At 43.2% G+C, this 24757-nt stretch overlaps 1 protein-coding gene across 5 annotated transcripts in view; it reads left to right on the top strand.

Moving 5' to 3' along the window:
* SH3PXD2A (SH3 and PX domains 2A) overlaps positions 1-24242 on the top strand; it is a 261018-nt gene extending 236776 nt beyond the window's left edge. For all 5 annotated transcript variants that reach the window (XM_075108103.1, XM_075108101.1, XM_075108104.1 and 2 more), the window contains 5 exons: positions 10677-10794; positions 16227-16561; positions 17463-17512; positions 19669-19788; positions 19916-24242. In XM_075108103.1, the coding sequence (XP_074964204.1) occupies positions 10677-10794; positions 16227-16561; positions 17463-17512; positions 19669-19788; positions 19916-21811 (2519 nt within the window). In that variant the 3' untranslated portion in view covers positions 21812-24242. The remainder of the gene's footprint in view (positions 1-10676; positions 10795-16226; positions 16562-17462; positions 17513-19668; positions 19789-19915) is intronic.
* Positions 24243-24757: the final 515 nt, after the last annotated feature.

Below are 24757 nucleotides of genomic sequence, written 5' to 3'. Positions count from 1 at the left end.
AGCTTAAACAAATACATCCTTTCATATTCATAAAATATTGTAAACAAAGCTCCATAAAATACTAAGACTGCATTATCAGTCCCTTAGCATAGTCAACTGGTAAGACTCAAGGACCTAAGTTGCATTTCCAGGTTTTCCTTCTTGCAGTCTTATGCCCACCATCTGTGAGCTTTTTCTCCAGACCTGTGCTCTGACCAGTGTCACAGTGCCTTCCCTACCACAGGCTCCCCCACTGTATTCCATCCCTGCATTTTTATTGCTCCATAAGTTTCTTCCCTATTTAGGCCCAAGCAATACTGGGTTTTTGTGTATGGAGTATATGTACTTTATCTCAAACTAAATCTCAGCACTTGAACTTAACACAAACTACAGCATCTCAAGGTGTGGGGCACCCTCTGCGGCTAAGCCGCTTCTAGAAGCTATCTTCAACACACTTCAGCCACAGCTAGCAGGTTGGCTAAAAATAAGCTGTTTAATGTCACCTGAAATTGTAGGTTCGGGAGGCCTTACAGGAGCAGGCTGATGAGAAGTAAAGTGGTGAGAGGCTGATGAGAAGTCAAGTGATACTTCAGGGGCAGGTTGGAGACTGGCTTCACCATCTGGCATAGCTGCAGCCTGCACAGACATCTACCCCTTCCAAACTGCAGTTGCTGAAAGTATGAGTCTCTCTGGGTGTCTGGCCCACTGCTCTCTTAACAGATCACAGTTTATGTGAGGTCAAGAGAGATTCTTTCTCCCTTCTTTCCCTTCCATCCCAGCCCAAAAGGCTTCTAACAATGCCAAATTTGGGTGGTTTTGCACAGTAGTAACAGAATGCACAAAGTGTGTACATGCACCCCCCTGCCAACCTTCAAGTCCCTGCTCCAAAGCACAGAAGATCTAGAGTTGCTCAAAGAGGAGGTTGCCAGAGTAGTTCAACGCAGGCAAAACAGCTTCCCCTCCCACTTGGCCTCTTGGAAGTAAATTCAATTAAACATCTTGGCTGAAAATCTTCCCACCCAGCGATATTCTTCTTGAGATAGTCCCTGCTGTCAGAGGGTTAGCTCCAAGAGTTCACTGGAATTTAAAAGCAAGCTGTAATGGATGCTTCCCTCTATATTTATGCTTGGATACCACTAATAAGTATTTCTACTGACTAGGTCTATGATAGAACCACTTAAAAGCTGGAATTGAAGGAATTAAGCATTATTTCTGAAGGCCAGGATTTTCTAAGTGACTTGGATATTAAAAATACTGGAAAAGTCTGGGCGCAGAAGGGAAGAGTATTTGCTCCCAGACTGCCTGATCAGGGAGAATTATCAGGGGTAACATATGGCATATTTGTTTCTCGCTTTTCCAAAGCCATTTGAAGAGGCTAAGCATACCTGAACTTCAGATATTTGGGAGCAATGTTACAAGGTCTGTGACTAAGAAACATGAAAGACAGATTATTAAATATCATGGTAGTGCTCCTTTTTTAAAGCTGAAAATAATCTGCAAAAAGAACAGCTGTAGTCTGTTTTTACAAAGAGAAACAGATGACATTTGTTGCTGAACTTTTCTCTTTAAAATGGTCCGTGGTGTGCCCAGATCTAAGAGATTGCTTTGGTTTATGTTTCTTATGTAGCTGCAGAGCTTATTATTTTTTAGAATGTTAAATGTTTTTAAATCTGGTATGTTTTCTAAACTTCTGCCTATATTTTATGAAACTCCAATAATACAAATATGGATAGTGAGGAGAAGCCTGAATGTTTGTAGCTTTCCTCAGTCCTGACACTTGTTAGACCTGCAAGCTGCAGAGTTCATGTTGTCTTGTACCGGGTACAATGCTAATTCTACACAAGCATTTATTTGGAACTTCCTCTGGAAGAGGGCTTAGCATTGTTTACAGGCTAATTTCATAAGAAGTTGTTTGTGCTATTACAGAATGATTGGGGAAAGTGGGGGCTTACATGCGTGTTTTATATGGCAGATATTTGACAAAAGTTATTGCTGCTTTGGTTTTGTGCCCAACGCTTCCTTTGGGCTGTTACAATGTAGGAAAGTACTTGAAAGTTATTCATATCAACAGTACAGTGACATATGGGCTGAATTTCTGCCAAATGAGCCTATTGTTTAAAAGTAGCTGCTAGCACAAGAACTAAGCTATTCAGTGAAATAGTTAAAGTTATAACTTGAAAACTATGTGTCTTCCTACTGCCTGCCTAACTTACGGAGAGAGGGAGCTTGATGGGAAGAGATGGATGAGGCATAGAGGGAAGGCAGCCATGTAACCCAGCGATCTTGATACTTGAACCCCATCTCCTAGTCTGGTGGGTCATACTGCAGCCAGTTTTCTAGCTGTGGAAAGAGTCCTCGATCAGTACTGGTAATCCAGCCTGGCTGGTGTGCTTATGCACTCTTACCCTTTCCAGCATCCCAGCAGAGCCACTTTGCCCTCTTCAGCAGCCCCTTCATTTCCCACAGGATATTACCCACTTTCTTTTCACTCTTTCCCTGCTTGTTCTTCATTTTGGTGAAATGCTTGTCACTTACAGCACAAGGCTGCTTTGCTGTGCTAAATCAAACCAGCACAGAGGAGCCTCAGACTTGGACTTAGTATGTTCTTCCTTTTCTCTCTCTCCCCCACCCCCCCCGTGCTCCAAGGAAAGTAGTAAATGTTTATTGCCCCTTGCTGGTTGAAGAAAGAGCATGTGCAATACAGAACTGTTTAGAAGAAATGTCGTCATTGTTCTTTTCTATCTGTTGGCATGAGGTTTTCTGTTAGTTATAAAAAAAAAAAAAAAAAAGGGGGTGGGGGAAGAAGGACAAAGGCTGAAGAGCTCCCGTCTGCAGATGAACACGTTTGATAAATGTGGACAGTTATTTTCACTGCTGAATATTTGGACAAGTAAAACAAAGTCCATGTTGAATTAATGCATCGCTTTCTGGAACAGTGAGACTTTTTCCAGAAGCAGGTCTGACAAGGGGGGGTGGAGCGGAGGAGTGGGGGAGGGCGAGCGCAGACTGCTGACTGAGGGGAAAGTGTTTTGAAAGAAAATTCTTCTGTGGTTTGGAAGATGTAGGGTTGGAGCTGTTGCATTTTGCTGAGAAATTGTTAATTGGCTAATGCCTAGCCCAATTTGCCCCTATCTCCACCTCTACTGGCGTTTCAAACAAGGATGGGGTCACAGAAAGTTGGGGGCATGTGCAAACACCAGCTGAGCAAAGGAAATTACTCCCTTACTTGGTTGGCTCCTGAAGTGCTGCAGATAACTTCCACGCTTATTTATGGAGGCAGAAAAAAGCAAACTTATAAAATATAGGTGAAGGGGAGGTGTGTGAAATGAGGCGCTTAGAACTTGGAAGCAGAAATGTACGAGCGCTGGCCATTTGCCTGGGAGAGATGAGGCTGATTATGCAGGGCTGGAAATGTGCATGGTATTTTAGCTGCTTAAAGGCAAGGTTCCTGTCCCAAATAGTTTACAGCCTAAACAAAGAAAACAAGATCTGTGCATCAAAGAAGCCTGGGCAAGTGGCAATTTGGCATGCATTTTATTACGACCAAAAGGTTTTTCATTGTGAAAAGTGATATTTATTTGGTATTTTTAAAAGCTTTTAGAGAAGGACTAAAACTAAGCCTGTTTGGCAAGGCAGGAAGTCAGAGTAGGTAGGGCTTATTTTAGGAAGGATTTGAGAATTTCTGGTTATTTGATGCCACTGAGGAGGCATCGTAACAAAGACATGGGCTTGAGTGGGGAAAAAATGAAAGGATTTGGAGGAGTGGGAAATCCAAAGGGAGCAGAACATGTGAGGGTACGTAGGAGGATATTAAAGCAACGCACAGCACACAGGCTTGAAAACTCAAGATGGGACAACTGAATTGGGTGTACGCTTGGTAGGAGCCTGGCCGATGTACCAGAGTGCTGCTGTGCCAAGAGCCTTGGGCAAAAGCAGTGTGCTGAAAGGCTGGAAAGGGACCAAAGGAGGCAGGAGGTGACTGTAGTAGCTGTGCAAGAGGTTGGAAGGGCCGGATCAGGACTCTACCAGTGAGGAGTAGCAGTGATAGAGGATTTTGAAGATGCTGGGGAAAGGAGCTGTTACCTTGGTGATAGACTAGGAGGAATCTGAAATAGCCAGTGCCAAGGGAATTGGGAAGATTGAATAAGGAAGATTTGGAAAGCGCTACTGAAGCTCTACTTTACAACTCAAGCAGTAAAACCATAGGTCTGCTTTCCTAGACCTGACAGTAAGTATAAATCCAGACAGCCAGAGGAGGGACCAAGTTGCCTTGTCAAGACACCTCATAACTTTAATGTGTAAGTATGTGTGTGCACGAGCGCATGTGTAAAATCTGAAATTCTGGTTTGACCGATGGGATTGGAGGAGCCTCACAGGCTGTCAAGTACTAGGTACAGTTTCTTTAGGAATGGATAGATCTTCATCGTAGCTGTTTTGAGGCTTTTCCTGTGGGAGAGATGTCTTGATGGGTCACCAGATATGGAAAATGCTGTGCCCAATGCCTAAAAATTTTTTGAGATTCCTCTTTTACTAGTAAGATGAAAATACAGCAGGTGAAACAGAACAAAACCTATTGGTTATATGCTGATTAAAGGAAGTGTGATGGGATGCTGGCCTTTAATTACAAGCTATAATCCTACTCAAAAGGAAAAAACACAAAGCACTGTTGTCATGGTCTGTCATTCTCCAAAAATAAATGTCATTGGCATTAAGTCCTCCTAATTTTAACAAGTTAATTGTAGCATCCCTAGTTTTTCTGCAACCAGTATGTTGCATCATAGCCACTGAACAGGCTGAGCAAGATGGAAGAAATATTTCCGTCCCCACTACGCTATGGCTGCAAAGGTGACCTTTTACTACTTGATGAGCATTGCGAACGTGCCTACAGGTCATCTTGCTCTGCTGTAAATCATAAAATGGTTTAAGAGCTGTATTATAAATCCTATTTATGCAAAAAGTTGCACTTTATCAAGTTGTATCTTAAAATACGTGAGAGAAGATGTGTGGGCACTATTAAATTATTCTAGCCTTGTTTTAGATCAGGTTTCATATGGGTTGCCTTGACCCTGCTTCCAGCAGTCTCAGAAATAGACCTTTTTCCTCAAAATTAAGTGAAGCTGCATTGAAACTGGCCTGGCTTAGTACAGAGGAAGGTTTTACACAGAGTTTGCAGTGCCACCACTGAAAGAACCAGGCTTACCTTCCTCAGCATCTTTGCTTCTTCTTTATCCTCATGCAGATCCACAGTGAACCAAACCAGGCTTAGGGTCATACTAACTATTCCTTGGTTGGGTTGGCTTCAAGTCCATCTCACAGCAGTCATGAACTGTGCAAGGTGGTAGGTGCAAGGCAGGACTAAGGGAGGAGAAGGGAACAGTCTCAGCTGCTGCAGCACTAGGTGTGCATTCATAAACTGTGTTTTTAAAGCAGCCTTTTAGTTTTAAAGCTATTGCTATTTGTGTAAAGGAAAGGCTCAGCTTGGCAGAGCACTGTTATGTTGCTGGAGGGGGTGCAAAATCATTGTGTTGATGGTTTGGCTTTTTTTTTTTTTCTCCTCCTAATAGCCGTTGAAGGGTATTAGATGTCTGTGGACTGTGAAGGAGTGACCTATAACTTTCAAGTACCACTGGCTTCCTTGTACCAGGTCTGCTGAAAATAGCATGGTTGCGTACATCTGTACAAACCACATACTATACATAGCTGTAATACAGGGTATTATGCAGCTCAAATGCTTTGTCCTGTATACATGCACGCCTCTCGGCTGGACTGCAGCAACCTCTGCTGTGCTTGCTGGGGGCATATCTCAGTTGCTAGAAAAAGACCTTTCTGTAGTATTCTGGGTTGTTACAAGGACATGGGAACTGCCCCCTGCTGTCCGCACTTTTCCCAGTGATCCATTAGGATCTGTCTCTATATTTTGGCCCCAAGCCTCTACTGCCTTTCTTCAGAATCAGAGTTAGAGAAGCCTCCCTTTCTTTGGGGAGGAGAAAAGGAAGGAGGATAAAGATTGATAAGGAATTGAGGTTTTTTTTAATAACTAATGGACTGAGTGCTGGACTGCCAGGTTGTCTGGGTGGGCTGGGCTGAGTACGGCTACAAGTGGGGTGTATGAGCTGGGTAGTCCAAACAGTGCAGAAGTTCTTGTTGTGCATGTTTTAAATAGTGTTTGTGTCCAGGGAGGGGAGAGAGTGACACATACTAATCCTTTCCTTCCAAGCTAAGTGGGTTGCAGTGGGGTAATGCATGACGTGACAGACTTGTATCGTAGCTCTTTGCCAAACAGGCTTTGCTTCTTCATGCATGCCTTGTTCAGATTTACTAGTGCAGCTGAATTTCTAGCAGAGGTACTTCTTTCAGTTCAGCTGGGGAAGGTATCTGTGACTTGCAAAGTAGAAGTAAAGAAATATAATTGAAGTTGCCTAACTGAGCTATTAACAGATCTCTTTGTGTCACATATTAAGAACAGAGGTGCCTTTGTGCCATTTTCAGCAGATCTTGAAGGGTAGTAGGACTCTCATCCCCTTATTTCCAAAATGCAGCCTTTTAGCCGATGTATGTGCTTTGTAGCACATGGTAAAGTTTATTCTGCCCACTTGACCTCAATGGTGAAGTTGATGTAATGGAAGCTGCAGCTGGGGAATACAAATTATACTTTTGTTTGCATTTTTTGCTGGTAATTGTTAAGTCAAAACTTAACAAATCAAAATGAAACACTTCCGTATTCTCTGTAGGTCTGGGATGGTTCATTGACTTGTTTTATACCATTGCCTGTCATAGTACCTGAATGAAACCAGCATGATATTCCAGATTGGTCAGTATAACTCAGAGCAGTGTCTTTCTACTGGCAGATGCTCTGCTGATTCTCTCATGAAACCATTTGTCCGTGCTGTGTCTTTCCAGTAACTTTATGTATCACTCATGAAGTGTCAAATATCTTCTCTTAAAGGCTTTTGAATAGTAATCTGATATGTGAAATGCCACACTAGCCCTCTTAAGTGGCACATTCACTGAAAGCTCCGCTACTCCCCTCAGCAAATCTTGGTTTATACAAAACATCCACTGGCTGGAGATAGTCTTTAAGAAGGAAAACAGAATAACACTTTGGTTGCAAGGGGGGCCGTATCTCCAGAATACTGTTGAAGTTACAAATCTCATGTATGTTTGTGGTATCCCCTGCACCAGTGAAAGAAACCAAACATGTACAGTCTTGGAAATGGCTGTAATTTTTGCTATGAAAACACTTTGCAAGGGGAAATTGTAATGGTGGGTTCCTGGTTTTGGTCTGCAGGCTTAAAAATAGAAATGCTAAACAAAAGCATTGTAGTACCCTCTTTTCTAAGTGAATTTTTAACAGTTTTCATTGTCTTGCTTCATGGAAGAACTTTTTTCCTCTCTTCCCTTCCTAGTTTCATTCAGTCCCTTTTTCCCCTCCCTCTGTGTAGGGGGGAATCACCTGAAGGCTCTCCTCTCAAAGAGTGGTAGTCTTGGGTTGAAAGCCCCGAGACTGAAGATGGACAAGCTAAGACAGTGGCAGCTTAGAAAAGCCCACCAGTCTCACCTGTGCATCCCAGTGTCACAGTACTTGCTAAGGAGGATGGAGCCCCGTCCAACTCAGTGTTTCAGTGTCTAGAGCTGGCCAGTGTCTCTGGTCATTCAGAGCCACTGATGGGTGGTATGGGGTGTGGTGCGTGCAAGGCAAGCAAGGTGAGAGCAGCAACATGCAGACCAGTAATCTCAGTACTGGGAGCAGAGTGCTGCTCAAGAGCAGTCTGTCCTCTCGGTAAGCTTGAGCAGTGCTGAAAAGCTCAGGAAGGAGGCTGAAGCTCGTCTCAGCTGAGGATGTGGCTTCTCCATGCAGCTCACAGCTGCTTTTTCAACATGCCACCTCAACAGCATGGTCAGTCCTTCCTGGCCTGCTTCAGCCAGAATGAGAGAAGTTGGAGGGTATCTCTGCTCTTCTGCCTTACCTTGAAACTAACTGGAAGGGAGGTCCAAGAGTCGGTGGCTGGGAGGAAGGCAGTAATGAACAGGTGGAGTGGTGATGTGTGCCCACATACATAGCTGCAGGCCCTGAAGTTGTGTTTGCAGAAGTTGCTGGTTATTGTAGTAGCTCGTATGGATCTGTTGTCCTTTTCCCTGGCAAGCCACTCACCTATATTTGGAATGGAGAGAGTGGGTTTGTGTGAGGGAGGAAGGGATCTAATGTTTGGAAGGTCATTATGTTGTAGTTTGCAAAGGACCTTCTCCCCAAACTTTGATTTCTCTTGAACAATCAGACTCAAACTCTGGGGTTGATGGGTGACCACTGTCTCAATTCCTCACACAGGAGGAGTCCTGCTGGAGCGGGAGTTTGGAAAGCTGTGTTGAAATCCAGGAGTGAGCACCTCGCTCATGGCCTCCTACCCTGTCCTCTGTAGAAGGACGGAGGTTGCATCCCTAAAGAGTGAGACCACTCTGCCTAGCAAGAGGAGCTGAATAGCTGGCTTTAGCTGCAGCAGGGACTGCTGTTTATGTTGAGGAAAAATAAGATAAACGGAGACATTTCTGTTGTAGCTGTAGTGGCAAGGGTGAACTCTGATAGTCTGGGTTATAAAGCGGCTTTGAATTGGGGGAGAGACAAAGCAGGACCTCCTTCCAACACCCAGCAAACATGTGGCTTAGCTCTTTATTACTGCCCTAAAAACATCTCTGGAAGTGTCCGAAGCAGTGTGTATCTAGACAGTGCTGCAGCTCTGCACACCTGAATTTTCAGTTGGCCCTCTCCTCTCAGGGGCAAGCTCTAGCTTCACAGGGATCTTTTGCAGTTCAGTTTAGTATTTGGAGCTTTGCATGCAGTGGAAACTGGGCATATAATGCCTTCAGCAGCAGTTACTTGAAACAGAGGAAAATTTAGTCTGCCTGTCTCACACAGAGCAGACACCTAGCTAAGAAAACTGTCCTGTGACTTTGAAGACAGGTTTCATTAGCTGTGTTTCATTTGTCAGGCCCCATCTTGTAGTAGAGGGTTTCTGTGGGAAAGGTGTCGTATCCTGATGGTGCTAATTGCAAACTAGCTGGAATTCCTTACTAGTAATAAAACAGCTAAAGCAGCCCTCCTAGGGGAGAGCAGGAGAGAGTATTTTCCTCTTGGAGGCAAAGGTTTTGACAAGTTTTACCCCATCAGAATTAGAAGGATCCAAATGCAACCTGTCAAGGGAAGTTGACTTCAGAGATGTAGTGTTGCTGAATTTTCTGCCATCAGATGCTCTGCCTACATTTTTTTCCCCTTTCTGAAGTATTATTTCTTACTTTGTCTCAGTAAGGTTTGTTTGTTTGTTTCTAGTTTGAAGTTTTCGTGCTTTGCCAAGCAAGAAACAGATGGTTGGGTCTGCTTCACTCTCTCCGAAAGAGAGTTTGCCTCAAGCTGCTGCAACCTTTCTGTAGCTCCTTTATTTTGCAGTGATCAGGAGCTCTGGATCCTTAATTTCCTGCCCGTTCCTGTGCACTGACAACCCTCTATTTGTTCCTGGCCATGCCTTATTACGACTGCCAGTAGAAAGTGCTAGGAAGGGCGGTTGGGGTGCACTTTATTGCTTGCCTTCCCTGCCTTTGATCTAGCTACAGAAACTCATGCTGTTACATGCACTGTAGCTTGAGTTCAGGAGAGGGGTTTGGTAACACTTCCCGTGTCTGCCACTGCAGAGCAAGGCTGGTGGTTCACGTTCTTAATGCCAGTTGTAATTTTGTTTTTAAGCTAATGCAGGAAAAAGTTGACCTTGAGTGTGATGGAAATGCTACAGTAAATGACTCCTGGTGGGTGGGTGAAGATGCTGAGAAAGTGTCTGTTCTGCTGTGCTCACTGGCTCACTCTCAGCAAGTCTGGTCACCCTTCCCCAGTTGGGAAGAGGATGGCCAATGGAGATGAATAGGGATGCTAAGTTTTCGGCTCAAACACCATACTTGAAATCTAGCCTGTGCTTTTGAAATATGTGTCTTAAGTTCCAGCCCTCCTTTTCCACCGCCACACGTGTATGTCTCTGGAGTGGGGTCTAGCAAAAGTACATTTGCAAAACACTTCACAACCCACAAATGCAAGATGCTGTATAGTCTCCTGTTAAATTCAAAACCCTTATGTTCTTTTGTTACTTTTTAAATGCTGTTTCAAGCTCGTTGCTGTAGACCCACACTATTCAAGAGGTGCAAGGAGAGCAGTGTGATGGGCTGGTCCCTCTCGGGATATTGGTCTCGGGTTTCAGTATTTCAGTAACACAATGCTGCATGCAGCCATGTGTGTGTTCAAAAGAGCCAACTGGCTGGAGCTCCAGTGGTGACGCTTGGCTGATTTGGCAGCCAGGTTGATTCTGTCAAGTTACAGTATGGGAGTTAAGTCCAGCTTCAAATCCTCTCCCTTACCCGCTCGAGGAACTTGGAGGGGGGGGAAGGGGGGGCAGGGGGCAAGAAGAAGGGGAAAGCTCTCTGGGGACTTTGTGTCATTATTGGCATGGAAACAGTTTGTGAGTATCAGCAGCAGAGTAGTGGTAAGGGGCTGATTATCTATCATGTCGTCAGCATAAATAATCAGTGGGCCCCTGAGCAGGGCTCCGCCTTTTGTAATGGCTCCACGTAATCACTGCATAACAGTTTAAAAGCAAGCAGAACAGAAAAACAGCTGGTCTAATTCTGACCCTAACTGATGTTGCCTTTTCTCCCCTCACTAGAAGAGAAATATGTCACTATCCAGCCGTACGCCAGCCAGGGGAAGGATGAGATTGGGTTCGAAAAAGGGGTCACCGTGGAGGTCATCCAAAAGAACCTGGAAGGATGGTGGTACATAAGGTAAAGAAGCTATGCAGCCAGATTGCTGCAGAACCTGTGACAATGAGCTTTTCTGGTCATTCACTTAACGTTAGCATTTAAATAAGTCTGTAGCTGGGCAAGGAATCCAAAACTGTTCATAATGCCTCTTGAAGAAATGTAAAGAAAAGGCTAAGATGATACAATGGTGATTAGAGTAACACTGCAGTGTCTGCAAAAGCTGTGGACCATTCTAGTGGGGAAATTGTAGGGTGGTTTTTTTTTCCTTCCTTCAAGTTAAAAGCCCACATCTGAGTTAAGATCTGTGAGACCTAACAAGGCTTTCTGTTGTGTGTAACTTTAATGTGTTTCCAGTATAAGAGTTATTCTGCAACATGTTTATGTGTAGCATTGCTGAAAGGCTGATTGTGATCTTTTGAGCTGTTTGGGGCAGGTAGTGCTATTTTCAGGGATATGAGAGATCAGTTTGCTGGCTATAGTATTTTTCCAAATTTATTGATGGTTACAACTAATTTGCCTGATTTCTGCCTGTCCATATTAGATATTCCTAATGTAGAGAGACTGGATTCCAAGGGCAGACGAAGTTCTCACCGTGTATCAAACTTTATGTACTTGAAACAGCAGCTGTAGAGGAGACTTCTGACCTAAGAATCCCCTTTTTAAATGCTTATAGGGAGAACATAGGATGTCTTAGTGATATAAAGTGTCAGGATGAGTACTTAATTGAGAGCTTTCTCCATCTATGTTCATGCTCTTTCATCATTCTGCCCCTTGTTTTGTATCTATGTGTGAATCCAGCAGTGCTGTTGATACCCCATTTCTCTTTAAACAGGATGTGATACAACAGGTAGCTTAAAAACAGAGGTTTATCTCTTGGGCAATGCAAAACATCTCATCTAATAATCTTTTTCCATTCAGCCTGTAATTATAGTGATTTCCCCCCGCCTTTTCGTCCCCAAACCATAACTTGCTCTTGTTTGAGTTCTGCTTGATTTATCAGCTATGAATGAGGACTATGGAAATGCTGACTGAAGCAATGTTGTTGTTCTTGATGTCCATTACTTAGAAAACTGATTTCCCCCCCACCCCCCCATTTAATGCTCCCGTAGAGGGAATAGGCTAATAAAGATAGCAGTGGAGCCAGGAAGGCACTCTAGATAGGAGGAACTCAAATATGCCTGGGTTTGGTCAGGTCACATTTTTTACTCCTTTAATCATTCACAGAAGTGGAATCCAAAGTTGCAGACAGAGGAATCAAGAGCACATAAGTTTCCTGAGGCAAGAAACGTTGCAAGACTTCTTCAGTTTATTTTGGTATTCTCCTTCTGAAATGCAGCCTTATTACTACTGTAGATTCCCCTTTGCCATATTAACAGGTCTAGAATAAGCAGAATTTCTATATCCCCACCCCCCACCCTTTTCCTCACACACTCCTTTGGGCCAACCCAAACCACACACCACTTCTATATAGCCAAAGTGTGTTCTGGTGGACAGTGACACTTGCTGCAGTGGCTCAAGTGGCTCATTCATGGTGATCTGCTGGAAGGTAGTTGGGGACTGCAGCATGCCCTTGGCTTTCCTGTAAGAGGCATTCTGAGTTTAGCAACTCCTCTTGTTGAAAGGTGGGTTAGGTGCTCCCCATATGTGTGTGACAAGTGTGTTGAGTGTCGGCTGTCATCCTCTCCACTGCTCTGGAGCACTATGCCGCAATCTTATTGGAGGATTAAACTGTTCTTAAAAACAGGCAGGGTTTTTTTCATGGGCAACACTTTTGGAAATGCTGGTGTGGTGATCCATCCCTGCAAGCTGGTCCTTTGCAGCCTGGGTAGCTCATCTCCAACTTCTGTGCTGTTTATTAGACTTAAACTACTCTGAATACTGTTAGGTACCACTCAGAAAAGGATTCCTGTTCTGCAGAAACATGTTTTTCTAAGTATGGAGTGCCTTGAAAGGAGCAACTCCTTCTGCTGCAGTGGGTGTGAGGGGAGAGGGAACAGGAAGAGACTGCAGTTGAATCCTGCTGCCTTGTTGTCTGCTGGGCTGGGGAACAGAGACTGAACACACATATCAATGTGTAGAAATAAAACTAAATCCAGCAGCTTGCCAATGGAATCCACCTTAAAGACATTAGCTTGTTCCACCTTAAATATGTAATTTCCCCAAATTCCTGGCCATGTGCTGATCCTCATTTCCTGTCCTCCTTTTTATTTTTTTCTTTTCTCCACTCCTCCCTCCCCCCTCCCCTTCCCCCAAAGTTTGCTTCCCTCTGGAGTAATTCCAGTGCTCTGGAGCTGGAAAGCAGATGTGACTCTCAGACTCACAGAGGCACTTCTGACTTTTTTTAACATTCCTATGGTTTGAATCCATTTTTTCCTTCATGTAATATAAACAGGGAGGGTTTTGGAATCACCGAGGAACCAAATCACTCTACCTAATTCTGCGATCCTCCCAATTCAGTGCTGTAGAAGCTAGAGGCAATATTGGTGTCTTCCTTTTATTTTGCCCTGTGTGCATATGACTCTTTTTTTAAAAAAAAAGTCATTGGGACTCTTGAAGTGTAGGAAAGGGTCTGACCTGGGAACCTTCTTACTGTTCTACTGACTCTGGTGGATCTGTGGGCTTCCTGGTATGATCATAGCTGGTGTTAACATCCATTATTTAGATCTTATTTTGTATCAGTTACTGTCACCTGGAGGTAATCTCATGGTGCCCAAGTGGATGGCAGGCCAAGTAAGCAGCAATATGCAAAGTAAAGCTTTTGTTATTTGTCTGCATCTTCATTTTATGGTTTGTTCTGAGCCTCAGCCCATGTGAATGAAGTGCAGTTGGGAGGCGTTAGCAACGCTGAAATGAGGAAGAATCTAGGATGGAAATGTCTCCAGTAGGTTGTGAGTATAAATGAAGGAAGGATACTTGTGATTCAACTTTTAGGCATGAAATGAATATCATTACTGGTTCAGGACTTCTCTGAAGCTGATTAGCCTTAATTCTTTCACCTATAAAATGGGGAGATCAGGAAGTCTTCTAAGGTGATGTTTGCAAAGAGCTTTGAGATTATCAAATTCAAGGACTAAGGTGAAAAATGTAAGCCTATTTGAATTAATAAGTAGCTGTTATTTGTGACATGGCACAAATAAACTGGCAGAGGTTGGCAACTACTGTTCAGCATTAACTTCAGGTTGAATTTACCAACTCATGGGAAGTAATAACCAGCAACAGCCTCTCTACTGAGGGTGTGTTGCCTAGAGTTATTAACTGTCCCGCTATTTCTGCTACTATTCATTGGGAGAAACTACGTGAGATCAGAGGTGTCTGAAGCAGCAGGGTTATATGGGCTGATCCAAATATATACAGTTGGCAGGAGAATTAAGGAGCCAGTACAGAACCTGCCTGTGGCTGCCTTTCTGATCTTAAACATGTTAAGTCTCCCACAAACTAAGGTGGGTGTAAACTGTTCTTTCTTGCTGATTTTGCACAATCAAGCTCTGTTGAAAGTAACCTTTAGAACTGGAGTGCTCAGTGCATTGGCCAATGTGGCTTTCCCACAGATTAAAACCTTTACATATCCAGATCATGTCGTTATAAGTGTCCTTTAAAAAAACTTCCATGATGCACAGGTAGCAGAAAGCATTGGTCAGTAGCTCTGCAAAAGGGCCATCTACTGCAAAAGGGGATGAAGCCAAAAGTCTTCAGGGCTGGAAGATGACAGAGAGATGCTTTGCCACAATCGGGGATGAGGCCTTTTTCTTTTCTTTTCTTTTCTTTTCTTTTTTTTTTTTTTTTTTGGCTTGGTTTGAGGATTATCAGAAAAGACTCAAAGGTGGCTGGATTGAATAGATCCAAACTAGTATCAATGGCCGGATGCTGTATATCTGTTGGAAGTCAAATCAAGTCATTACCGTTTTGATACTTCTTGTTAGTCTCCATGTGTCAAACGAAGCTCAGCTGTTGGGATGCTTTCCATATCTTTGCCTTCGTGTGTGACAGAAGGCAGGTACACAGGGAGAAACAGCATGTCTAGTGTCCTGGCTGATCTAGATGGGAGAGGAGGAAAAGGCAAGATTTTTGAAAGGTAAAGTCTTTGTGGTCATTACTAGAAGTACAGCAATTGTATTTGCTTTTTGTACTGGAAGAGTAATGAAGCCCAGGGAAGCAAACCTACACTACCTTCTCCTGTTCTCCCCATAAAGTCCCAGTGCCAGTCTTGAGTGTCTGGATGTGGTGAATGAGCCCAAGGTTCAGAAATCTCACCGCAAACCTTAGAATCCAAGTGTTGGCATGACAAAGTTGCTCATCTGCCAGGGAATGATTTGCTGATATCCCCTGCTCCCCAGCTCCTTCCTCTGCTGTCTAATGAGTCTCCATTTTCATTAAAGAGCCTTGGAGTCCTACTGTTTTAACCTTTGTATTTCCTGCAGAGTTCCTGAGCTCCAGGATTTTAATGGTGCCTGCTTTCCTACTTAGAGTTGAAGCGCCTGTTTTGGGTATCTTGAGAGATATAAGAGAAGGGTTTCAGTGACTCACTCTGTAGCAAGTTAGGGTTTCATTAGGGAAAGCAGAGTTCATCCACATGGTCCTCCCTGGAGTCTGATTGTAATCTGAAATCCCTGCTGAGGTGTTAGGAATGGCAGGAGTTAAAAAAAACATCTTCCCAAAAGCCCAGTTGTGGCAGAATTACTTCAGTTTGAAGTGTAGCATGAGTAGCCCAGGCTGGTGCTCCGGGAACACGTACTAGATTCAGGTGTCTGTGCAGATTTCCCAGTTTATTTCTTCAAATAGCCCCTAGCTTGTTCAGGAAAATGAGTCTCCTTCAAAGCCATTTTTCCTTAGTCAAATTGTTTCTTGACCTTGTGGTGGTAGAGGGAGCTGCGGTAGTTGAGTCCCATATTCTGCATAAGAGAAGCTGATCATACAGGACTGAGAGTTATAGGAGGAGGGGCAGTGTTCATTATAATTGCAAGTGGGGGACCCTTGCACAAGGGCCTTGTAAACTGCAGACATAAGGGCTTTGTACTGGGCTCTATACAACCCTATTTTAGCCCTTTTTCATTTTGAGTTGCCACTAGGAAGTAGTAAAATTATTAAAATATCTTACTAGTTTTGTTTTTTTTGCTGTATGGGAAAATACAGAGTTTGCCTAGTACCATTTAACTGTAACATAAAACAAACTGGTGACGCCCTTTGCCTTGTGAGTAACTGTATTTCTTACCCAGAGAGACTCCTTCCTTAGGATGATTAGTGGCTTTTAACAGGAGTCCACAGTTCACTGCTAGGTCAGCTAACTTTGAGATGCCTAATCAATAGGTAATAAATTAATAGAGACCACAAAAGCTTATCCAAGAACCACAGATTTTGGTTTATGTTGGCATCCATCACTTCTGCCTTAGCTATTATACCTGAAATATGTGAGAAGACTGTATTTGATGTCATGATATTTCCTTTTGCATCTGCAGGTATCTAGGCAAAGAGGGCTGGGCCCCAGCTTCGTATCTGAAGAAGGCTAAAGATGATCTTCCGTCTAGGAAAAAGAACTTAACTGGGCCAGTGGAAATCATAGGAAACATTATGGAGATCAGCAACCTGCTGAACAAAAAATCATCCACTGACAAGGAAACTCAAGCAGAAAATGAGACTGCAGAAACCCATATCACCAAGAAGGAAATCAGTTTGCCTATCCTCTGCAATGACTCTAATGGCAATGCCATGATGACCCCAGACAAGCAGGCTTCCAAACTGGCTCAGGGATCCCCAGCCATAGCAAGGATAGCACCACAAAGAGCTCAAATAAGTAAGGCAGTAAAGTAGTCTGGGTTACCACTGGCTTGCAATGAATTCTTGCTTTCTACCTTTCAGGGCTGGCGTTGCCTTTCAGTTAAGGTCCCATGTGTCCTGGCCTTAAAACTGAGTCCAGTTATAAATATCCATATATATATAGATATATAAATATCCAACAGATATTTGCATTGTCTGTAGATCTGCAGGGACTCCAGGACATGGTCCTTCAATAGTAGTAACAGAATTTAGCTTTACTTCATACAAGGGCTGGCTGATTCTTCTTTATCTTAGCCAGTACATGTTTACTTTTTTCCTCTTTTTCACAGAGAATATTTTTTCCTTTTGAACAGTCTAAAACGTGCCCCGCCCTGTTCCCAGTAATGCAGAGGATGTGATGGTGTGTTAAAGTCAGGAGACCACCCTATGTCTTCTCTTGCATTTCTTCTGCTGTTTTCCTGGGGGCAAGTTGCTATAAAGTTTTTACTACTTCATCTGCAAAATGCAGATGCTAACACTAGTCTGCAAAGAATGGCAAGATACTATGATAGAGGACGGTATGAGTGTTATTAATTTAGTGGATTATTTTTACTGCTGGGGGGAAAACTAGGTATTAGGCCAGTTCTTTGCTGGCCAATCTCCAATGGAGCTGGTCAGTTCCAGCAGAAAATACAATCCACTACTTTCTGGCAGTGATTTCCTCTTAAATTTGTTGGCTTAAATGAGATGAATAACTAAACTACCTTGGTATTTCTAATATACCCTCATAGTTTCCTATCTTGTTTCATAGAAATGCCTTAAATATTGCAAATACTGACTTCTAGTATTCTCAAACTGTAATAGCAGAGAGCTGCTGAAAAATGTATTTAGCAGTAGTTAAAGTTAAATAAACTCTCCCTTTTCCCTTTCCTGCTCAGGTTCTCCAAACCTAAGAACAAGGCCGCCCCCCCGAAGAGAATCCAGTCTGGTTTGTATTGGTTTATGGTATCTGTTAGCAGTGGGGTAGGTGTATGGGTGTTTTGTGAGACTTTCTACAGCTGTACAGGGTGTGGGGGGTATCTGAGAGATCCTTTATTTGCATGCCTGTTCATTTTATTGTTTAAGTATTAAGCAGACCTCTGAACATCCTAATGTTAATTGGGGATTTCTGTTTTTCAAAATATTGCCCCAAGTAAGCAGGTACTGAACTGAAGGGAGAACATCCTAAAGCTACTATGTTCTGTCCATGAGCATTAAAGCCTGTTTGGCTGACTCGGAAGGTTTAAAACTCCTATCTTTAGCCCAGACTGGATCTTTTGGCCTTCTCTTGTTTTTACAACTGGGGACGTCTCCCCTCCTTCCACTGCTACCACCTTTGAGGTGGCTAAGCTACACTCTTGTGTATGTTTAAAGTGACTTGGGATCTTATGGAAGGATGTGTGCTACAGGAATGAGACCTCCTATGATTGTTTATCCTCAAAGCTAGAATTCTGGAAGTTTGGTCCAGTCTTAGATTAGGACTGTCATCTTCAGATAGGAAGTACTCAGTAGTCTATTAGCACAAAAGTCATGCTAATAACCTGTTTATAACTAGGCATTACATAGTGTTTAATCTTTGCTGTAGCCTTTATGAGCAGTATGCGACTTGTAATTTTTCTGTGTCATCTGAGATGCCTCTTAACAAACTAGATGAATAGCATATTAGCATTTTCTTCTTATTTCTCTTTGCATTATTTTCAGTTAGACTTTGTTTTGGCAAGACTACTACACTTAATCCCATACTAAAAATAACAATGATAGTATGTGAAGCCATGAACATGTCTGCTGTTTCCAATTATCTTCATTTAATCCAAACCATCCTATTATCTGAAGGAAGTTTATTATGCTGCACTTCTGCTGTATTTCAGCATTTATAGTGCAGAAACATCCAATTATAACATTGTTAGACACGGTTCCTAAGGTGCGGCGATGCATTCTCTGTGAAATGCCACATGCTGTGTGTGATGAAACATGGATTGTTAGTTACAATGGGAATATCTTAGAAATGGAGTAGCGTGTGAATAAAGCACAATATGCAACTTGCCTTTCTTCCATTAATGGCTTAGGATCATTTTGTGTCTTTGGCTGTCCTGTGCCTGCCTGTGACAGGTCTGACCTGTGTTCAAGAGATCCTGACATACTGCAGTTCTTGTGGTAGAACCATAAGCAGTGAAGTGCAGAAGCTGTGAGGCTTCGCCATCATCTAGTTGTTATGTAGATCAGCAATGTGTTAATCTGAAAAGCTTTCAATATTGAAATTCTTGAAAGGACTCTTATCCCATTTATCACATTAAAAATAATTGTAATAAGCTCTAAAATGTGACAGCTTAATGTAAAGGCACTTAGCTTTTAGAGGAATCTGGTATGCTGCCAGAATGGCTGTAAATAAGTGCCCTGCTTCTCGTGGAGCCTCTATGCAATTTACATGCAGGTTGTGTTGGGATTGAGTAGAGGTTCTGGGTCTCTTACAGGGAGGAGCTGGAATCTTTTGATCCTACAGTAAAGACCTTCCTTTCTCCTATCACTTGGCCTGAGCAAAGCTCTTTCTAGGGGTCTATGATATTATCCTTGTTCCTTGCTACAACAGATGCCCATTAGCTCATATCACCAACTACTTCAGATTGTTTAAAAATCCAACAGCAGATTAAGAGCAATAATTCATTATGATTACATTTTAAGGTAGTATATTTGATGACAGGCAGAATCTGTTATGGGCCTGTTGCAATGCAGTTTTCTGCAGTTGTGGCAAGCCATCCAGAACTGAGTCTTTCTGGACAAAATCTCAGAGTAAATGGGCTGTTGTTTCTGTGACTGGAATGGCAGCTCACGCTTTATGGCCCATCAGTAAAATGTTTTACTGTTCATGTAAAGATTATCACAGTTTTAATAGCTGGTGAAGGCGGCGTGAACAGTGCATATTTTGAAAGACTTCTCTCTTGTGGCTCATCTCAGTACATCAGCCTCCACTCTGGAGAACTGGGAAGTTATCATTAGGAAGTAGCACAGGAAGAAGGAAGAGTTTTAGTGAACAAAGGCAAATATTTTTTCATACTACTGTTCAGCCCACTGTTTGGTTTAATTGAACAAACTTCCTATTTGCTATAGGGTTTTCAGTTGCCCAAACCACCAGAGCCACCCTCTGTGGAAGTAGAATACTACACCATTGCAGAGTTCCAGTCGTGCATCTCTGATGGCATAAGCTTTCGTGGAGGACAAAAAGCAGAGGTGAGTCTTAACAGTGCAGCTGGAAAAATTGTAATATTTGGCTATTGCAGGGGACTGGATTGAAAGGGAAGGAGTGGAAAGCAATTGGTTGAGATTTTTGTCTGATATGTTCCTTGTCATCTCCTAGGTTATAGAAAAGAATTCTGGTGGCTGGTGGTACGTGCAGATTGGAGAGAAGGAAGGATGGGCTCCAGCATCTTACATTGACAAGAGGAAGAAGCCAAATTTAAACAGGAGAACCAGTACTTTAACCCGCCCAAAAGTTCCTCCCCCAGCACCTCCCAGCAAACCAAAAGACTCTGAAGAAGGAACAACTCCTGGAACAATTTCTTCAGGAGATACCCAGGACTCTCCCCACAAGCTGAAATACGAAGAACCTGAGTATGATGTGCCTGCCTTTGGCTTTGACTCGGAGTGTGAAGTGAGTGAAAGTCATCGCGAAGAGGGGACTCCTGAAAAACGACTGTTTCAGCCCCTTAAGCCCTCTCCTGTGTCATCACTTCAGAAAGCAAAGTTCAAAGTAGGAGAGTCTTCAGAAGATGTTGCTCATGAAGAAGAGACCATCTATGAGAACGAGGGATTCAGGCGTTATGTGGAAGATGCTTTGTCCAATAAGGAGTCTAGTGGAGACTCTGATTCTCAGAAAAGCTCCTCCCTCTCCTTGATCCGAAGGAATTCTCCATGTTCCAGCTCTCCTAAATCATCACTTGTGAAGCTCAAGACGGACAAAAACATCCAGCCGGATCTTGGAAAATGTCACTATTCCAGGAGCGAGGAGACAAAACCAAGGTCAGCTTCAGATGTTGGCTTGCGTAGCATGCCAAGAACAGGCATGAAGAAAGAGCCTGGACAGAGTCCTTCCATTAGAGCAAAGCCAATTGTTAGGCCCAAACCCTTTCTGAACAAGGCAGACTCTCAGAGCCAAGACAAGATGGATATCAGCACTTTAAGGCGTCAGCTGAGGCCAACTGGGCAGCTCAGAGGTGGACTTAAAGGTTCGAGAAGTGAAGAGTCAGAGAGCCCCCCACACACAGCTTCTGAGAACCGAGACGATCCTGTTAGGAGGAGCTCGGCTGACCTCATTACAGCTCCTTCCCGTGGCATTTTCTGCTCTAGCCATCCAGCCAAAACTGAGCAAGAAAACGACTCCAGATGTTTCTATGTGACCACTGACTCATACCAAAAGGTACAGGATTCTGAAATTTGCTTCCCAGCAGGAGTAGAAGTGGAAGTGCTGGAAAAGCAAGCCAGTGGGTGGTGGTACCTGAAATACGGAGACATGGAAGGCTGGGCCCCTTCCCATTATTTGGCTCTCCCTGATAACCAGCGAGAAACCACATCAGCAGAGACTGATGCCTCATTTGCCAGGAACAGGAAAAATGAAAACAAGTCAAACAGTTTAGAGAAGATAGAGAAGCGGGTTCAGGCTTTGAACACCATCAACCAGAGCAAACGCGCAACACCACCCATCCCAAGCAAGCCACCTGGTGGTTTTTCAAAGCCATCAGGACCAGTCAAAATGAGGAATGGTGTGAGGCAACTTGCCGTCCGTCCGCAGTCAGTGTTTGTGTCTCCACCACCAAAGGATAACAACCTGTCATGTTCCTTGCGCAGAAATGAGTCTTTAACAACTACAGATCATCTTAGGACCGCCCGTCGGAATTCCTCCTTCAGCAACGCATGGTCACAGCCTGGTGACGCGAAGGGAAAGCAGCCTGAGCGGTCAGGTACAGAGGGCTCAGAGACCACCTCCAACCTCCCTACCCAGAGGAATGGGATTCCTGTGTCCACAGTCAGGCCAAAGCCCATTGAGAAATCCCAGTTCATCCACAACAATCTCAAGGACATCTATGTTTCCATTGCAGACTACGAAGGAGATGAGGAGACTGCAGGGTTTCAGGAAGGTGTCTGCATGGAGGTCCTCGAAAGGAACCCAAATGGCTGGTGGTACTGCCAGATCATGAATGGTGTGAAGCCATTCAAAGGCTGGGTGCCCTCAAATTACTTGGAGAAAAAGAACTAATATTGCAATATCTCTAACCTCCCTAATTTATACTGTTCCTGCTGTGTATGTGTGGAAAAAACAATTGCTACACAAAAAGACGTTTCCCTGTGCTCCAGTTTTTGTACAAAGGGACAAAGGAGTCTATGCTGAGGACAAATCTGCCAGAGGTTTGTGGGGTTAACATGTTGTAAGCAACTATAAGGAAGATGCAGCATAGTCAAATGCCTTTTTGTGAAGTTGTTAATAATCTTGTATGTGTAACAGGGTATGACATCCCATCTTTCCCATTACTGATAGGAAACCAAATGTGTGCCTTTTGTGAGAGAGAAATACACATGCATCTACTTGGGGAGTTTTGTGCCAAACTCTGTTTTACAATCTTGGCTCCCTTTCTCCTCATTCTTTTCCGTACATGGAATACCCAAGAGTTTTGGATGCATTTCCACAGCTTACAGTGAGAAGTAAATGGAAGTTTCTGAAACAGAGAAGGACTCTAATCCTTTGGAGATGTTCACTTTTTTCTTACTGTTCTCAACAGTTGGTCCAGAGTTGGAGCCTTTTCGTCATGGAGAGATTTGGTCTCTGACTTCAGCTATGTTTTGTTGTTACTGCTAACTCACCGGAAAAGGCAATCAGGTGGTGTTGATTGGGGGCTTTTTGTTTTCCTGTCTTGTTCTTTGAGTTGGGATTTCGGGTGTGCTGGGGCAGTGATGCCTACTGGTGCTTGTAAAAACAAATCTACAAACCCCATGCTTAAGCACATCAATAACTTTGTAGGCTCCATATTTGGTTCTGTGCCTGACTCCTGCCAGGTGATGTCGGTTGATTCTCTTTTCAGCGTTGGGTTTCTCAAAACTTGTCATAATATCAAAATGTACAAAAGTCCCTTGAGACACTAAAGACAAAGCTGTCAAATGTTACTTCTGTTTTTGCGATCTGGTCCACATCCAAGTGTGCTGACTGCTGGCAGGGCTCACCAAAGTATTAGTTAGAAATACCCGTAACCTTCTGCAACATTGGTGTTTACAATGAGGGGAAAAAAAAAGCCATCAAACTCAGTCTGCACATCCTTAATTTGTATATTTTGGGGTAATTGTTTTTCTGTGTTTTGTTTTTGTCTTTTCTGTGCATTCTGGGCTATTTTATTTTTTTGTCTTATTTTACCAGAAGAGACTTAGAACTGAAGTAGGAGCCAAATATGTGTTTCTGTTCCCACTTGAATCCAAAAAGTACATTTGTACTGGAAAGCGTGCCTAGGCTTCTCAGACTCAGAGGTTTTATATCAAAGCAATTGGGTCTACAGTGCATCTAACCAAGAAGCTGCCTCTTCTAGTTCCGTTTCTGTTGGCCTTTCTTAACTCATGCTTTGAAACGTGGCACACAGTGGGGTAGCATGGTGGGAAATGGAAGAGGCATCCTTTGGAAAACGCTAGGTATGTGGAGTTATTGGTGAGGTAGCCAACTGTTGTACTGTAAACATCATTGGCTAAATCCCTACTGTACTTGAGGAAGTCGTGCTTTGTTTTCAATGGCCTTGTTAATCACTCAAGATCAATATCTAGTTCCTTTAAATAATAGGCAGCATTGTAAATCTGTTTTAAGGGGGAGAGGGCAGGCCATTTCACTACTGGTTTACACAAAATGATACATGCCCTTTTTTCCACCAGAGTTTCACACCAGTTTGGCTTGGAAGGTAAAGGTTATAAAGGCTTTAAAATAGCTGGGATCTAGGGGCTGAGTAAACAGCACAACAATGTAATGTGTTACTGGGGATGTTCCTCTGCCAAAAAAAATTACACAATTTATACGTTGTTCTTGTCTCTTTTTTTTTTTTTTTGTGGTTTGGGGTTTTTATTAATTTCCATGGTAACATTGAGAGAGTTGCCTACAGCTAACCTGACTGATGTCCTTTTGGTAGCTGAAACAACATCAAGGTGCCACAACTGGCTACAACAGTGCTGTGGTTGGAGCAGCTCTCTGCATCCAAGTGGGGAGGGAGGCTGTTTGGTTGGGAACCCTTTAAATTGTGGTGGCAGGAGAAGGAGGTGTATCTACACAACAGCTCATATCACAGTGTGCGGGGTCCTCTCTGTACCTTAATGTCTTACCGTATAATATATATGTATATACCCAGTTAGCTACATCTTACTGGATGTGTATCTGAGGCATTGTGGCCCTGTCTCTCATACTTCTCCCCATTTTTAGTTGTACTAATATGGTAGCAGCCATAAGACTGCTGGAGCTGTTGTGAGATTATAATAGAAGTATTATATTCTTCTGCTGGACAGTATTAAATAGAGCAATACATAGAATTATCTGCTAGATTGCAGTACTAATAGTAGTAACTTAGTGACTCGTATTAATGTTATGATTTTTTTTAACAATAATGATGCGGAAGTGGTTCATTATTTTGAATTAATGCACTTTAACAATAAAAGAAACCAAAATGAAAGCCAATGCAGAGAACTAAGTGCATTATTTAAAGGTGCAGTATATAATTATCATTTCCTTGAAGCACATATTTATTAAGAATTAACTTATTATTTAAAATATTCTAAAGTTTTGTTTAAAGACATTCCCACTAGGTCATCTCTTTGGGGGGATGTAAAAGCACAGCTCCCAGATCTTCTGCATTGAGCCACTGAAATCTCTGAGCATGGTGTGGCGTGACATGATCCCCTACCCAGGGAGAGGAAAGCAGCATGCAGACAGGACAGCCTGGACTACTATAAGTATTCGCACTTGCATCCAGAAAAGCAGAGCCCAGAGCACCTCTGAACTGCAGGAGTCCTTGCAGGGTTTGGGGTGGCAAAGCTGTTTTTAGCAGACAGTTGTGGTGCCTGGTTGCCATGTGCCTTGTACGAGGCTGGTCCATGGTGGATGCTGGCTCAGGTTAGTGTGAGGGCTTCAGGATCTGCCTATGAAGCACAGGCCAGCTCTGTAACAGGCGTCGGTCTGTCCCAC

Source organism: Phalacrocorax aristotelis, chromosome 12, assembly GCF_949628215.1.
Source record: "Phalacrocorax aristotelis chromosome 12, bGulAri2.1, whole genome shotgun sequence".
In the NCBI taxonomy this organism is placed as follows: Eukaryota; Metazoa; Chordata; class Aves; order Suliformes; family Phalacrocoracidae; genus Phalacrocorax; species Phalacrocorax aristotelis.
Note: the sequence above shows the minus strand (reverse complement) of the source record. Positions and strands in the feature narration are given on the sequence as shown.